This window comes from Anguilla rostrata, chromosome 7 (genome assembly GCF_018555375.3).
Source record: "Anguilla rostrata isolate EN2019 chromosome 7, ASM1855537v3, whole genome shotgun sequence".
In the NCBI taxonomy this organism is placed as follows: domain Eukaryota; kingdom Metazoa; phylum Chordata; class Actinopteri; order Anguilliformes; family Anguillidae; genus Anguilla; species Anguilla rostrata.
The window spans coordinates 18,757,602-18,773,329 of record NC_057939.1 but is presented as its reverse complement, the minus strand read 5'-3'; the positions used below and the strand labels follow the sequence as shown (position 1 = coordinate 18,773,329).

Sequence of the window (15,728 nt, the reverse complement as noted above, 5' to 3'; positions counted from 1 at the left end):
TCACTCACCCGCTCATATACACACTCCCCTACTGTCTACTCTACTGTTCTGCCATTTATACTCATTCACTCACCCGCTCATATACTCGCTCCTCTACTGTCTACTCTACTGTCCTGCCATTTATACACATTCACTCACCCGCTCATATACTCGCTCCTCTACTGTCTACTCTACTGTCCTGCCATTTATACTCATTCACTCACCCGCTCATATACACGCTCCCCTACTGTCTACTCTACTGTCCTGCCATTTATACACATTCACTCACCCACTCATATACACGCTCCCCTACTGTCTACTCTACTGTCCTGCCATTTATACACATTCACTCACCCACTCATACACTCGCTCCCCTACTGTCTACTCTACTGTCCTGCCATTTATACACATTCACCCACTCATCTACTGTGCTGCCATTTATACACATTCACTCACCCACTCATACACTCGCTCCCCTACTGTCTACTCTACTGTCCTGCCATTTATACTCATTCACTCACCCGCTCATACACTCGCTCCCCTACTGTCTACTCTACTGTCCTGCCATTTATACTCATTCACTCACCCGCTCATATACACGCTCCCCTACTGTCTACTCTACTGTCCTGCCATTTATACACATTCACTCACCCGCTCATACACTCGCTCCCCTACTGTCTACTCTACTGTCCTGCCATTTATACACATTCACTCACCCACTCGCTCCCCTACTGTCTACTGTACTGTCCTGCCATTTATACACATTCACCTACTCATCCACTGTGCTACCATTTATACACATTCACCCACTCATCCACTGTACTACCCTTTATACACATTCACCTACTCATCCACTGTTCAGTCGCTCACTCATTTTCCTCACTGAGGCCTCCCACCACAAATGTTCTGCATGCCTCAATCCTCATATTATTTTAAGGGGGGGGGGGGGTGCATGGCTTGAACACACAAGGTACATTATTGAGTAGTATGTGCCATGGGATTAGTGCACACACAAAGGGTTAAACTCACAGGGGATGTTAATGACAGCCTAACATTCCATGGGGTTAGTGCCTACAGAAAGGGTTGAACACGTGAAGCAAACAACAGTTCAATGCACCATGGGATTAGTACTTCTGGAAAGGATCCTTGTATGACAGTAATATTTTGAGTGGTTTGTGCGCCGCATGTGTACTAGTCATCCAATGGCAAATAATTCATTTTGTGCTGTAGACTGCAAATTACACACAGCAGGAAGCTTTCTATCTCTCAGAGGAAATTGGAAACAGAAAACTTTAAATGCTAACATGCATTGTTGATAAGTCTCCAGCCATTTCGTTCAAAGTTAGAACATAACTGTTCATTAGGGGAGTTCCTCTCAACTCTCAACCTTTCCAGGCGTCCATGTGTCAACAATAGTAGTAAAAAAACAAAACCAAACTGAGAACGTAGTCCTCTTCAATCTCTTGCACACGGACTCGTGTCTGTGTGGGATGGAAGTCGTGGCGCTTTTCGGTTGAGGTGGAGATTGGAACCAAACGCTGGCCCCTTTGCTTTCACACAGGCAGGCTGCCCTGAGGCTCCGCCCCTACACCCAGCACTGGGACCACAGCAGGGACGACGCCCCCCACTGGTATGGCTACAACAGCACGGGCCAGCTGTTCCACCCCATCCAGAAGCCACGCAGGCTTGAGGAGCACTGGGAGGAGGAGGAGGAGGAGGAGGAAAAGGGAAGAGCAGGAGACAAGTAACAACTGGAAGGGCTGACACCAGCGACAGTCCTGGAGCCATACTTACACTATTGCTGAAAACCAACATTTTAAGGGTAGCCATTTTAATGAATAATCACACATCCGGACACCATTACCTCTTCAAGGTCAGGTTCTTACAAATTTTACATCCAGGCTAGAACAAAGGCTCTAAGGAATGTTTCCTCAAATGCTCCAAAACCAGCAGGTGTTATTTAGACTTCCTGCTTTTCGTGCAGGCAGTAAACAACAGACCCAAAGCATCTTCTCAGCTGGTCACCATTCATCTGGAAAGTGTGTTTGAGGGAAGGCACCTGCTCACAATGTAATCATACATAATAATGTAGTGACAGACATTTATCATGAACCAAATTCATTAGGTTCCCATAATTTCCCCAGATGTATTTAAAAGATAAATGTCATCATTTTTCAAGAAATTACTTAAGTGCTAAACAAAACCTGCTTTGCTTTGCATGCAAATGTGGATGTAATCACGAATTTTGGCACGTTTATGCAGCACCATTCTCTCACCATGACCACCCAAGGCCATGTTCAGCGTAGAGCAACTAATCACAGCTGAAAAAGAAAGGCATCCTTTGCCGGGAGGTCAGTGGAGAATAGTCATTGGGACACCGAGAGCAGACGCATCAGTGCCTGGTTCTCCAGAGATGTCGATGTGTCCCGGTGGGCATTCCGTCTGCTGTCAGAACAGCTTCGAAAAGACTAAACAGCCGGTCTTTCAACTAGTACATTGCTTGTGCCATCCACGAACACCTGGATCCATGAAAACCCAAAATGGAATTCACGTAAAAAACCACACCTGGGTGTCTCTAGCCAAGACCAGAGCATCTCCTGCACAGCATGGAGGCTGTTCCAGACGCTACCAGCAGGCCACATACCAGCATGATGACTACATACGGTTTGCCTTGGCCCGGCACATTGCACTTGGGGGCCAATACCTCTCAACAGAAGCTGGAAGAAGTTGCAGACCACTCTGTGCAGTACACAGGACCTACCTGCATTCAGCCAGGCCCTGCTGGAATGGACATTACCCAGGTACAGTGTCTGGGACATAAGAACCAGATCTGTGCATACTCAATACACCCCTATACTTAAAATCATCATCATCTATATTATCATTAAAATAACTATTCCTTGTCTCATACATCTGGATAAACTGCAAACAGCTTATGTAATAACAGAGGAGAAATGACCTGTATTTAAATTAAGTGAACAATTAAAGAAAATGACAACTGGAAGAGAAGAATCATGCAAGAACACCACATTTATCGAATATGATTTTATTCAAAGTTTCTTCAAGTTTCACTCCATGCATTTCCTTGTACTGTACATATCTACATTATATGACAGTCTGGACATAGCACTTGCAATAAAATGTTTACATTAATGGCTAATTGACCTCAACAAAACATAGCGCTTTACTTAAATAAGGCAGTTTCATGGGTTTGTCCTGCAATGGTTTCACAGCTAAATTAATCGATCTGGCACAAACTTTCTGAAATGTTACTCATTTTGATAACGTCTTTTAACAAAGAATTGTAAACCACAAAGTCAACAACAACAACAACAAAAAAACAAGGGTTTTCTTGGTTTGGCATCTACACATTTAACAGAACTCTACAAGCCTTCTTGGCTCTTGGCAAGGTCCTTGACAATATGATTATAAATTAAAAGGCATTCTCTCCTATGTAAATGAATACATAAAATCTATTATGTTAATACAGTTCACTCACAACACATGACGTCTGAAATGATGTTTAATGCTAATAGGTAGTTCCCCAAACGGAGGTAGCTTTGTCAGATCTGGGAGTGAAATTGGACAGACTGGAGTACGGTTGGTGTGGGCCTTTACAGCAATGGCAATGAAACCGCCACGCCTCCACTCTGTTCAACAATCTGACGAACAGATGACAGATAAAGACAACACGACCAATTACTGAAAGCTCCCCGAGGCTGTAATGATTCTGCCAGTCTCTGGTTCGGTAAGACTCCCTGTGACAGGTCTGGTGAGGACAGTCCTCCCCGGCTCCTCAGCTGCCGAGCTTGAGCGACTCAAACCAGCTCTGGGTCCTCAGGCTGACGGCCCCGCTCTCCGTCTGGGCCCTGATCCGCTGCCCCCCCTCGGCCTTCCCGTTCAGAAGGGCTGCGCAGAAGCGGGGAGGGAAAAGGCGCTGGAGTTAACTGCGTGAGCTCATCCTCGCGCCCCTGACAGCGCTCTCGTTTAGGGCCCGCGTTACCCCCCCCCCCCCCCCGGCTCTCTCGTCGACCCGCGAGGACATGAGCGCTTTGAGCTCTGCTCCGCTTTTTGGCAGAGATCTGGGTTGGGGTCTTTCCTCTGAATGTACTACGAGCGAGACACTTTCGCAGGACCCCTGACGTTCTGCGGTTGCGCGCTCTGCACGTGCTTCCGGGGGGACCATGGCTTCCCAGCACTCCACCCCCCCCCCCCACTCCAGGGGTCAGACAGCAAGTGGGTCAGTCCCGCCTACTCTACTAACCATGAGGTCTCTGCTAAACACATCCGTTTGATACATTACAAAATAAAGCCAAAAAACCCGGAGGAGCTTGCTTCACCTGCAGGCTAATCCAAGGATTACAGTGAATGGGCAGCAGGAAACCCTGCAGTGCACAGAAAATCAAAGCTAACAATGCAAACTAAGAGGCTGGTTTTAAACTGAAGCCTCCCGTTAGTGATGGATCACGGCATTAGCGCTGAACAGGCCTCTCCTGCAGTTCCTACACTTACTGGGAAATGGTTGTTATAAAGTGCATTTCTCCAGGCCCGGTCAGACCTGAGGAGATTCAGGGGGAAGCTGTCATTCAGGCACTTAGGAGGTCAGTGCCTCAGATCTGCCTTCCAAGCAACTCTCAGTGTTTCCAGAGGGAAAAGAAAAAATCAAGCAGAACGTAAACTGTTTCATAAACTGAGCGTTACCAGTAGCTAACACACAAAGAACTGGATTGCGGTCATCTTAAAATAGCTACTTCTGGGAAAGTGATGGCTCACTCTTCTGTTTTGTACCATCACTGCTTACAACAGCAACAAATGGGAATCTTCTCTGCTTTATAACATGGAAATATAACTGCATACAGATTCAGGGACCTGCCTAGCAATTGCCTTGGAAGTCACTTACAATAGTGGCTGCTAACCTAATAGTAAATGTAAACATATTTAAGTCAAATCTAATGAATCCGCTCATTGTCTGTGGTGATCGGTGCAGTTGTGAGGAGCTCACCGGTGAGGGTGGTGTAGGCGTTGGTGGACTCCTGCTCCACCTGGTGTAAGGTGATCTGAGGGCTGATCTCCACCGAGGCTCCAGACAGCAGCACAGCCGCCCGCATAGAGGCCGGGACCCTCACAGAGATGGCCCCTGACAGAGCCAACACAGCACCCATCACCCACTGCACATCCACACTGTGTGCTTTACTGAGGCTCATAATACAGTCACCCACTGCACATCCACACTGTGTGCTATACTGAAGCTCATAATACAGTCACCCACTGCACTGTGTGCTTTACTGAGGCTCATAATACAGTCACCCACTGCACATCCACACTGTGTGCTATACTGAAGCTCATAATACAGTCACCCACTGCACTGTGTGCTTTACTGAGGCTCATAATACAGTCACCCACTGCACATCCACACTGTGTGCTTTACTGAGGCTCATAATACAGTCACCCACTGCACATCCACACTGTGTGCTATACTGAAGCTCATAATACAGTCACCCACTGCACATCCACACTGTGTGCTATACTGAAGCTCATAATACAGTCACCTACTGAGTTCACCATGCACTCACATGATTTCATTTCCTACATTTGTTTTCCTTGCTGGCTTAATGTGAGATACTATAAGATATACAGCTTTTTACTGGACATAGATATGCTTGTTTAAAAATTATTGATGTCAACATTTATATATGAGATGTCTCAGTTAAAATAAAGCCCTTTAACATTTTACTGTAACAAGTCTTGAGGAAGTGTATCAACTGTTAAAAGTTGGACCATACAGCGAGTGGAAGGGATTTTTACCTTGCGTGCTGTGCAGCTCTGCGGACCCTTGCTGCTCCACATAGGCATCGATGTCCCCCTCCTGGGAGAAAACCTTCAGGTGGCCGTTTGACCCATCTGCAGAAAGCAATGGCAGCAAGCTGCTCACGTGTCACACGTTAAGCGCCCTGTCACACGCTAAGCAGCATATCACACGCTAAGCGCCGTGTCACACGCTAAGAGCCGTGTCACACATTAAGCTCCCTGTTACACGCTAAGCGGCATGTCACACGTTAAGAGCCGTGTCACACGCTAAGAGCTGTGTCACACGCTAAGCACCCTGTTACACGCTAAGTGCCGTGTCACACGCTAAGAGCCGTGTCACACGCTAAGCACCCTGTCACACGCTAAGAGCCGTGTCACACGCTAAGCGCCGTGTCACACGCTAAGCGCCGTGTCACACGCTAAGAGCCGTGTTACACGCTAAGAGCCGTGTTACACGCTAAGTGCCGTGTCACACGCTAAGCACCCTGTCACACGCTAAGAGTCGTGTCACACGCTAAGTGCCGTGTCACACGCTAAGAGCCGTGTTACACGCTAAGTGCCGTGTCACACGCTAAGCACCCTGTCACACGCCAAGAGCCGTGTCACACGCTAAGAGCCGTGTCACACGCTAAGCGCCGTGTCACGCGCTAAGTGCCGTGTCACACGCTAAGAGCCGTGTCACACGCTAAGCACCCTGTTACACGATAAGAGTGGTGTCACACGCTAAGTGCCGTGTCACACGCTAAGCACCCTGTCACACGCTAAGAGCCGTGTCACACGCTAAGAGCCGTGTCACACGCTAAGCGCCGTGTCACGCGCTAAGTGCCGTGTCACACGCTAAGAGCCGTGTCACACGCTAAGCACCCTGTTACACGCTAAGAGTCGTGTCACACGCTAAGAGCCATGTTACACGCTAAGTGCCGTGTCACACGCTAAGCACCCTGTTACACGCTAAGAGCCGTGTTACACGCTAAGAGCCATGTTACACGCTAAGTGCCGTGTCACACGCTAAGCACCCTGTTACACACTAAGAGCTGTGTTACACGCTAAGCGCCCTGTCACACGCTAAGTGCCGTGTCACACGCTAAGAGCCATGTTACACGCTAAGAGCCGTGTCGCACGCTAAGCGCCGCGCCGCTCGTGCGGCACGCTGACCGCAGAAACCCGTCTCCCCACGCGCACATTAATAGCCAGTTTTACCGTGCCCTGCTTTTACGACACTGGGAAGCACAGCTTTAAGACCGGAGGCGTCGGGGGCATTTGCCAGCTTTGCTGAAGCAAATTTTCCTGACTGGGCCCACTGTGGTGGTACTGCTGGAGTCCTGGCAAGGGCAGGACCGGCTGCCCTACCAGTCTCTGGTCGAGCCAGATGGGCCCGGATTCGACAGACAGTGGCAGGAGAATGGCTGCTCTGGGACCCTGCCCTGGGGGGCTCACCCCCCCCCCCCCCACACACGCACGCACACACACATACACACACAATAGCCTCTTTCACAGGAGGGAAATGCTTTCACACACTCCACTGCAGCTCTCAGCTTTCCACGCAGCTGTGCAGCCTCTCAGATCCTTCCACACTGCCCGAGTACAAGCACTCTCATTCTCCTTTTAGCTTCTCAGTGGCAACACGCTCAAATGTCTTTTAATAAAAGACAGGAAGTTTGCTTCTGTGATACTGTCGTCTGAGTGTCCCGACGTCTACTTATTTTCAACTTTTCGGTCGTCCCGCAATGCGTTCCTCCAAGCCTGCACATTCAAAGCTATAATTTTGGTTTCAAAATTACTGCTTGTCGAAAAAACACATACATAGTTTTAAATAAATGGATACAGTATGTTTGAAACCAGAGCTAGAGCGCAAAACTGAGTAAAATAGTTGCAAAAAAATAGATTGGACCTTTAAAAAAAGGACTTAATGCAAACTAAAACAATGTATTAAACCTTATTTCCTACTTTAGTGTCAAACAGTCTTATACTGTGCATGTAAATGGTCCACTTACCTACAATTACATCCCCCAGTTTATTCCGTATTGTGGCATCCCCTGTGGAAAACAACATTGAAATATGTGTCAATACATTAAAGACGCCAAGCTTCAACTATAAACAGCTTTTACAAATGTAGTCACGACTGCATAAAGGGTCAAGCTTTATTTTCCTTCAAATGCAATGCTGACACCAGTAAGAAATACAGTGCCAATTAATGCGGAATGTGTATGGCTTTTGACCATAACTGCATGCAGTAATATACTACTAACTGTAAAATTGCTTATATAATCCTGCAAGTTACATAAATATTGTGCATAGCATCAAATTCCATAAAAAAAACATTCCAGTCAGTCACCAAGGGAAGGGACAGCGTTAAAACACCAGAATACACTCGAACCGCACAGTCTGTAATTTTAAACAATTTCAATAAGGAAGCAACTTTTACGGTAAGCTTTTTTTTTTTCTTCTTCTCAGAAGTCTGTTAAATTGAGAGGTGTGGGCCACCAGTACAGAAAAGCCATATTTCACAGATGCATGCGGGGAAGAGGCTTGTTTCCGCATTTCCACACAGGCAGTCTTCTGGGAAGCACCAGAGCTGCGGGTGGCGGTGTAGCAAGGTTTCACAGCAATGGGCAAAAGACAAGGGGGAGGGGAACCGATCTCAGGGATGGACAGGGTGGTCTGGGTCTGTACTGCTTTTCATGTGTACATTATTATTTATAGTTTATATTTTATATTTCAAGCCGTTACTTTTTTTTGTCGTTGCTCCAAAGGGATCCAGCGCTCTGGCTTTGGCAAACAGACATGGCTAATTGTTTCCATCCCTTTGTAGACATGTGGGGCAATTACTTCTTACTGTTCTCCCACTTCGGACTTCTCTCTCTCTCTCTCTCTCTCTCTCAATTTCAATTTTATCCTATTTTATTTATGTCTGCGTTTTGTGCAATAAGGGAGTCTTTAAAGCTATCTCTCTGTCACTCCCCCCCCCCCCCCTCTCTCTGAGTAGGCTTGCTCTGAAGCCTCTAATATTCTAAGACTGGACATTCTGTCTTCCATGACAATGTTGCGGTAATCCACAAAAAATGGCGCTGAAAATCTTTCCACTTCCAAAATTTCCACTTCACTGTTGTGTGCCAGGATTGTGACGTGGAATTATATGTCCCTTGCCTTGTAAATTCTGTAATAAAACACTATCATTCAATCCCTATACGCCACATATTTCCCTGATATCAAAACAAACCCTGTGATTTCACCAGACATAACACACCACAGCCAAATGATGGGTATAACCCAGACTTACAGATCTGATCATTTTGCATATTCAGGGAATGCCATTTGGAGAGGTTCTATTTACAGTTACAACCCAGAGGAAGCAATCTCGTCAGTACTTACCATGCAGGTGTCCCAGCTCGATTTTCCCTGAGGTGGAGGATACGGAGGTAGACTCTGCGTAAATGGCTTTGACCTTCAGTGGCCCATGCTCTGTGGACACATTCATGCTGGTTCCTTGGAGCTTTTTGATGTTGACCATCTGGAAATAATAAATAATAAGGTAACTTTTTTTTTTTTTTTTTAACATTTTGCAAAGTTTAAGTGGTTATTTTTCAGTGCAAAGTTAGCAGTGAATTAGTCTGAAAGAAGAGTTCTAGAGGACTGTGGATGTTAAAATGGCATGTGAATAATTAAAAACCAGTCTGTACACTGTTTCCAGACGTGCTGATGTCCACGTTTCCATGAATGGTGCCCAGGCATATGATGTTTCCTTCGACAGACTGCACAAGCACCTTGTGGCTCTAGAAAGTACATAGTGGTTAAAGACAACTGGAAGTACAAGGGATGCCACAGCAATAACATAGCTGACCACCAGGGAGTACAGCACCACAGTTTGTTAATGGAATTCTTTCTTTTCTGAGGATTACCGGAATCCTCTACAATCCTCTTTTAACATCCTGACCTAGTTATCGAAATTTGTGAATTTGTTAGATATTGGGCATGAAATATGAATAAAGACAGGCATGAGATATAATGTATGCTCAAAAAATTGGAAAATTATGTGCCTTTATACTAATACACTTGTTTTTTTTTATTTTTTATTTTAACAAGTAATTATTTTCTTTCCCCAAAAAAATAGGTGTCTAAATTACTGCCACAGGGTTTTTGGGAAAAATATCTTGGTCCTTCCTGGAGTTCATGATTCCACTGACGTCAGCCAGACAAAAGCCTCAGGACCCGTAGATGCAAAAGAAGCCCATAACATAACATCAAAGATCCACAGCCATATTTGACACTAGGCATCAAAATCTTTTCTAAATAATCTTCCTTCTTCCAGCACCAAACCCGCCACGGCCGTGAACATAGCTAAAAAGCTCAAATTTGCTCTCATCTGACCAAAACACCTGGTTTCAATCAAAGTTCCAGTACTGAACTTTTACAACTAGGATGTATATGTATACTGCTTGTTTGTTTCTAATTAAGTTTAAAAGTGAACTGACCAATCACCTCACTTTCAAGACTACAATCTGTTACTGCTTACCCCGCCCCCTTAATTTCCCAGAAACCAAGTCAGGACTTGAAAGCAGCACACAATTAAAAAGGGACTCGTGTAGACTGTTTTAATTCATAATAAAATGGAACCCTGCAGGACAGAGGCTGGAGTCTTCGGAATAAAGCCCACACCCACATTTAATTTACAACAGCACAATGGCAATTGTGGCTCACTTTGAAAAAAGGTAACAGAGCTCAGTACAGTGTAACTTAACCATGAGTGCCCTCTAGTGGAGATGTAAAAAATATTTTGATGCAAAAAGTGATACTTGAATTACAGTCACACGTTGTACTCAGCATTGCCCCTTGTGTGTTCAAAATAGTTCAAAATAACACTGAGCTGAGAGGCACAGGGTAAAATGGTGTTTTTGGGACAAAAGGAACATGGATATGCCTTCCAGGTAGAATTACCTTTACTGACTGCAAGACACAGTTTCCAGTCTCTGTGAGAACCTTGCAGGTGTCACACTCCATCTTTTGGATCCTCACGTTCCCCTCCCCCAGTGTCGTGATGTACAGATCTGGCCCAAGAAAACAAATCACAAAATTAAACGGCACAGTTTTTACCCAGACATCGCATCCATCCATCTAAATACTCAACCTGGATTAACAGTGTCAAAACAATACAACAGTTGCTAAATTATATGTACACATAAGACGGGAGACAAATTAAAGGAAAAACCTGAATAAATGAGTGCAGAAACGTAACGAACGCAGACGCTTCCTAACAGGTGTACTGCATGATACAATTAAGCAATTAACATCCTATCATGCTCTGTGGCATGTATAAAAATGCTGAGCTGGCCCAGTTGACCTCGATTTTGGATCAAGATGGCAAGAGGAAAAGATCTAAGTGACTTTGAGAGAGGGTTCATTGTTGGGACATGGATGGCAGGAGCTTCAGTCACAAAGACTGGTCAACTGGCTAGTGTTTCAATAGGAACAGTGACTAAAAGTTTCTATAAAGTTTCAATAAAGTTTCAATAAAGTTTCTATCTATCTGTCTATCTATCTAAAGTGGCATCTGCATTTAGACCTATGAGAAACACATCAGTCGGAATGGGGTCGGAAAGGTCGGAAATTGTGGGTGAAAGCGTACATTCGATGACTGATGCTCACACATTGGTGAGCAAAAAAGAACAACTCTTCCTCAGACTGAGAATGTCAATGCAGGATGTGATCAGACTACATAGAGAAGGATATTATAGTAGGGTTGCAGTACGTAAACCCCTCATTACAAAGAAGAATGCACATTTGAAAGTTCAGTGGTGCAAAAATCATAGGCACTGGTCTAGAGATGTGGGGAGAAAGGTGATATGATCCGTTGCGTCATCCTTCAACATATTCTCGACAAGTGGGTGAGTACATGTGTGGCATACACCATGTGGGAAACAAGGCTTTGAAAGCCAACGGCAAGAAGCCAAACCTGAAAAAATAATTAGAATCACATTAGTGGAAGCACTAACGTATTCCCTTAATTACCTTCAATATTTAAAGGATTAACTGGAACAAAACCAGAATATACAGTGGGTCTTCAGGACTGGGTTTGGAAAGGCCCATAAAATGTACAGGTTTTCCAAGAGCCATATACCACAACAATAAAATACTGACAATTGTCTTTTCTTCAGTTCCCATGGTTAAAATCAGGGGTGGGCAATTCCAGCCCCGTGTGGATGCATGTTTTTTCCCCGCCATATAGCCCGGCTAAATAAGCTAACTGGCTGTATACACTACACTGGTTCACTCGTAGATTAGTTCACAGTAAAATGTTTCATATAGGAACACACGAATAGCCTTCGGTTGTAGATGTAGCTAAAATGTCAGATGGTGTGAATGTTAGGGCTAATCAAGTAGCTAATTAAGACCAGAAGTTGGCATCAAAACTCTAAACGAGTGGTCTCCAACCCTGGTCCTGGAGAGCTAGAGGGTCTGCTGGTTTTTGTTTTGTTTTGACCTTAAAATCAGCACCCAATTGAGACCCAAGACACCAGGTGAGTTGAGTTAACTGTGTAATCAACTGCTCTAATTGATTCATGAAGTGCAGAGTCACTATGAAAACCAGCAGACCCTGTAGCTCTCCAGGACAAGGGTTGGAGACCACTGCCCTAAACAGATACGGCCTTCGTTGTCCACCTAGATCAGAGCACCCAATACAGAATTTGCTAGAGACAAGACAATAATTTACCAATGATAGCTACCACAGCTATCTAAGTATTTATATACTTTACTGACCTCCTGCATTTAACTGTTGGCAGTATGAGTCCCAGAACTGGACCAGAAACCACACTGATTGCAACTTCAAATTTCGCAGGTGGCCCATTCATGTTAAACTCTTGAGCAAAGTATACAACTGGAATTGCTTCAGTGAACATATCAGTCTGCCAGGGGGTCTCAAATTCCATTCCTGGACGGCTGCAGTCTCTGTAATTTGCTTTCAATCAGCAGCCAGTTTAAGTCTTGGAAGCAAGGGGCGCAGGCTATTTAGCCAATCATTGACTTGAATTAAACACTAACGTGCGGGTTCACATCAAAAACAGACAGCGGCCCTCTGGGATCTGTACTCGAGATCCACGGTCGATGTGAATTGTAATACTTGACGTGTCATTTAATTCACCTTGGGTGAGGGCCTCGTTACAATATAATGTCTGTATTAGCCTGAGTGATCTCGAAATTAACTATTCGATTCGAATGAAATAGGCTATTTTAAAAGTATCGGTGATTTGTACCCACCACACTAACTGCACCAAATCAAATGATTAATAACGTTTACCTAATCAGGTCGATTATATCGCTTATACCATTACGTGGATAGACTGGGCCACATGTTCAAGTCTAGTACGCACACCCTTCTGTTCAGTAACTGCTGGTAACAGGTTATGGTCATGTCGTTGAAACTTACCACTTTTAATAGGAGTTGTCAGTTCAACAGACACATTACTATTGACCTTCTCGGACAATATGATCAGTTCCTTGTTTTGGTCGTCATATTGCACGTGGAAGTTGTCTAGCTTCAGTCCTTGGTCGGCGCTGGTGCCTTTGACTGTGATAAACGCCCGGTTTGCTTCGGGGAAAGCGTGGGGATCCAGTGGTTGCACTGATATATTGCAGCGCAGCTGAACTCGGACAGTGCTGAAAGGGTGAACAACCAGAGTCCATTGCTTCAGAGGCTTATTCAGCTCAGTCGAGGAATGAAAACACGGAGAAGTCGATATTGCCCTGAACGTGTGCGAGAACAAGGCATCGGAGTAGGTACTATTTTTACAGCCTGAAAGTATTCGGCACAACTGCTTTGTTGCTAATACCATACACGAAAATACCATGATGCCTGATGAATTAACCCAAAACGTACAGCCTAAAACATTGCTCGAAGTCTGGGCTCGCTGTAAACAAGCGCTTCCTTGATTTTTCTGGCTACATAACACGTGGGTTTCTGGGAAATGGAGTTGCCAAGATCAGCGCGAAATATATTTCGACTAAAATTAAACATTGATAATTATTGTATGATATTGCATTTTTGTTGTTTTTAAAATCCATTCAAGCACACAAGTATTTATAATACAAAAAATACTTTTATACCATAAAATAAGTACATTTGTATGACTACAGCATCCATGTTACTGGGGTTCTATAGGCCACACTGTACAGGAGCATGTTACTAGTGGTAGTGGTGTTGAACTCCAGAAGTGTTTAAAACACGCATACAATTTACAACGTGGTTATAAAAGGGTGATTTTATTTCTTAAACGGGGCTTCAATTTTGCCTTCATCAAACATTGATCGACGTTTGAATGAAAGTTATGAATTTGTGGCATGATCGCACACGTAGGCATATCTATTAAAATGCTACTAAATAAAATTATAAACAAAGTGGGATGTAGGCTATATTATGATTTTTTCCCATGGATAATAAAAGATTTGGTTGTCCGTGTTCACTTAAGTAAATCTTAACTAATAGTATTGTTCGGAAAAGCGGGAAGCACACGATACAATTTAATGTTTAGATCTGAATTCTTCTTGAGGGTCAACAAAACACATTATATTGGCTGTGTTCGAAATAGCATACTATCATACTACTCGTACCAAATTTAGCATGCTATTTCGAACACTCCTTCATTAGCTAGTTTTCCTTTTTTATTTTTGCTTTATTGGCATGACAGATCACCAATGAGGTTCATATGAACAAAACCGAATCAATGGTGCTAACTTGTGTGCTACCAACTAGATAACCAAAACTACTGTTCATGCAGTTCATAGTTTGTGATGTGTAACTTACTGTAAAACTTGATAGTCTCTCTGCAACTTAAGCCAATTACGGTCATTGGGCAAATGAAACAATACAAAATAAGGCATATGGATTGTAATAATTACTACGAAAAGACCACGTTCTTATATTATAACGTTATTATATTTAAGATGTGAGATAGAAGGTCCCATAATTAAACATAAGGTTATTTTGTTTCAATTCACTTGCTTGTCTGCTCCTAGCAAAACGGTTTGATTCGAGGTTGCCTTGGAAACCAGTCCCCCAGCCACTAAACAAACGAAGTAGCTGGTGGCTGAGATTCTCCAGCAAGAATTTGCTCAAAAGGAAGACGACTTAATTACGTTACGCTATTTTTATTTTTTTTTTCCAGCCATAACTTATTTAAAATAGCTTTCTAGGAAGATTGTGTATGAAACATGATTGAAAAGTAGCAGGTGGATTAACTTTAAGTTGCAGCCCATTGCTCAGGTAAGATGCCAACTAGCTCAGCTGCATGGCTAGTCAGACTAACCAGTAAGTAACGTTACTCACGATGGCTGGTTATTTCACTCTTGACTCCTGACTAGCGAGCTAAAAAACGTTAAATTAGGTAACTCAATATATGTAAATTAACATATGTTACATACGTGTTTCGTTGTGAGAAAGTCGTAGCTATTCCTAGTTATTTTCTAGGAAAATATCACTTTTTTGAGTAGATGTTTAACAGTTAAAATGTAGCCAGCTCAGCAAGTCTAACTAACGTTAGTTTACCATTTCAAGTTAGAGGTAATTCAACATAAGAGATTTGCTGTAACCAATTCACATTAAAGCTGACCAACATTAGAAATATATCCTTAAAAAATTGAAGAGCGTGAAATGAACTGTTCACTGATTCAACTTAGAGGTTGTTTATTTGTAGAGAGATGAGATACTAAATCTTTCCAAACGTAAGGCACAAAAAGGTAAATAGCTAAAATGTGTATACTAACATGTGAGTTATGGAAACAAGCCTGTCTGAAATTTGCTTAAGTCTCCAGAAGATGGCAGTATTAAAGTCAAATTTTTGTAATGTACATGTAAAGTAAAACAAGAAAAAATAAATCGTCTTTATTCTTATGACGGGACTTATTTAGATTTTTTAGTAATTCTTCATAACGATTATATTGTGTACACA

General features: G+C 43.7%; 3 protein-coding genes across 11 annotated transcripts in view; 2 read left to right on the top strand and 1 right to left on the bottom strand.

Moving 5' to 3' along the window:
- fbxl13 (F-box and leucine-rich repeat protein 13) overlaps positions 1–3,145 on the top strand; it is a 42,231-nt gene extending 39,086 nt beyond the window's left edge. For all 4 annotated transcript variants that reach the window (XM_064343436.1, XM_064343438.1, XM_064343440.1 and 1 more), the window contains one exon: positions 1,541–3,145. In XM_064343436.1, the coding sequence (XP_064199506.1) occupies positions 1,541–1,727 (187 nt within the window). In that variant the 3' untranslated portion in view covers positions 1,728–3,145. The remainder of the gene's footprint in view (positions 1–1,540) is intronic.
- A 109-nt stretch (positions 3,146–3,254) lies between these two features.
- fam185a (family with sequence similarity 185 member A) lies at positions 3,255–12,691 on the bottom strand. The gene is made up of 8 exons (XM_064343461.1): positions 12,544–12,691; positions 10,723–10,832; positions 9,468–9,560; positions 9,160–9,298; positions 7,782–7,823; positions 5,785–5,880; positions 4,982–5,116; positions 3,255–3,888 (listed from the first exon to the last, which is right to left on the bottom strand). The coding sequence occupies exons 1-8, from the start codon at positions 12,629–12,631 to the stop codon at positions 3,776–3,778; spliced, it is 816 nt and encodes a 271-aa protein (XP_064199531.1). The 5' UTR covers positions 12,632–12,691; the 3' UTR covers positions 3,255–3,775.
- ccdc146 (coiled-coil domain containing 146) overlaps positions 11,118–15,728 on the top strand; it is a 31,502-nt gene continuing 26,891 nt past the window's right edge. Inside the window, exons 1-2 of one of the 6 annotated variants that reach the window (XM_064343428.1) lie at positions 11,118–11,266; positions 11,330–11,436. In XM_064343428.1, coding sequence (XP_064199498.1) covers positions 11,143–11,266; positions 11,330–11,436 — 231 coding nt within the window. In that variant the 5' untranslated portion in view covers positions 11,118–11,142. Of the gene's footprint in view, positions 11,267–11,329; positions 11,437–12,281; positions 12,303–12,831; positions 12,931–12,958; positions 13,561–14,837; positions 15,044–15,728 lie in introns of those variants that run through there. The other 5 variants (XM_064343433.1, XM_064343432.1, XM_064343429.1 and 2 more) reach the window with 5 other exon arrangements.

Coding starts and splice junctions, on each gene's coding strand:
- fam185a (XM_064343461.1), bottom strand. CDS start 12,631: ATGGGCCACCTGCGAAATTTGAAGTTGCAATCAGTGTGGTTTCTGGTC. Junction 9,299..9,467: donor TCAGCACGTCTGGAAACAGT/GTACAGACTGGT, acceptor TATTATTTCCAG/ATGGTCAACATCAAAAAGCT. Junction 5,117..5,784: donor AGAGCTGCACAGCACGCAAG/GTAAAAATCCCT, acceptor TGGCTCTGTCAG/GGGCCATCTCTGTGAGGGTC.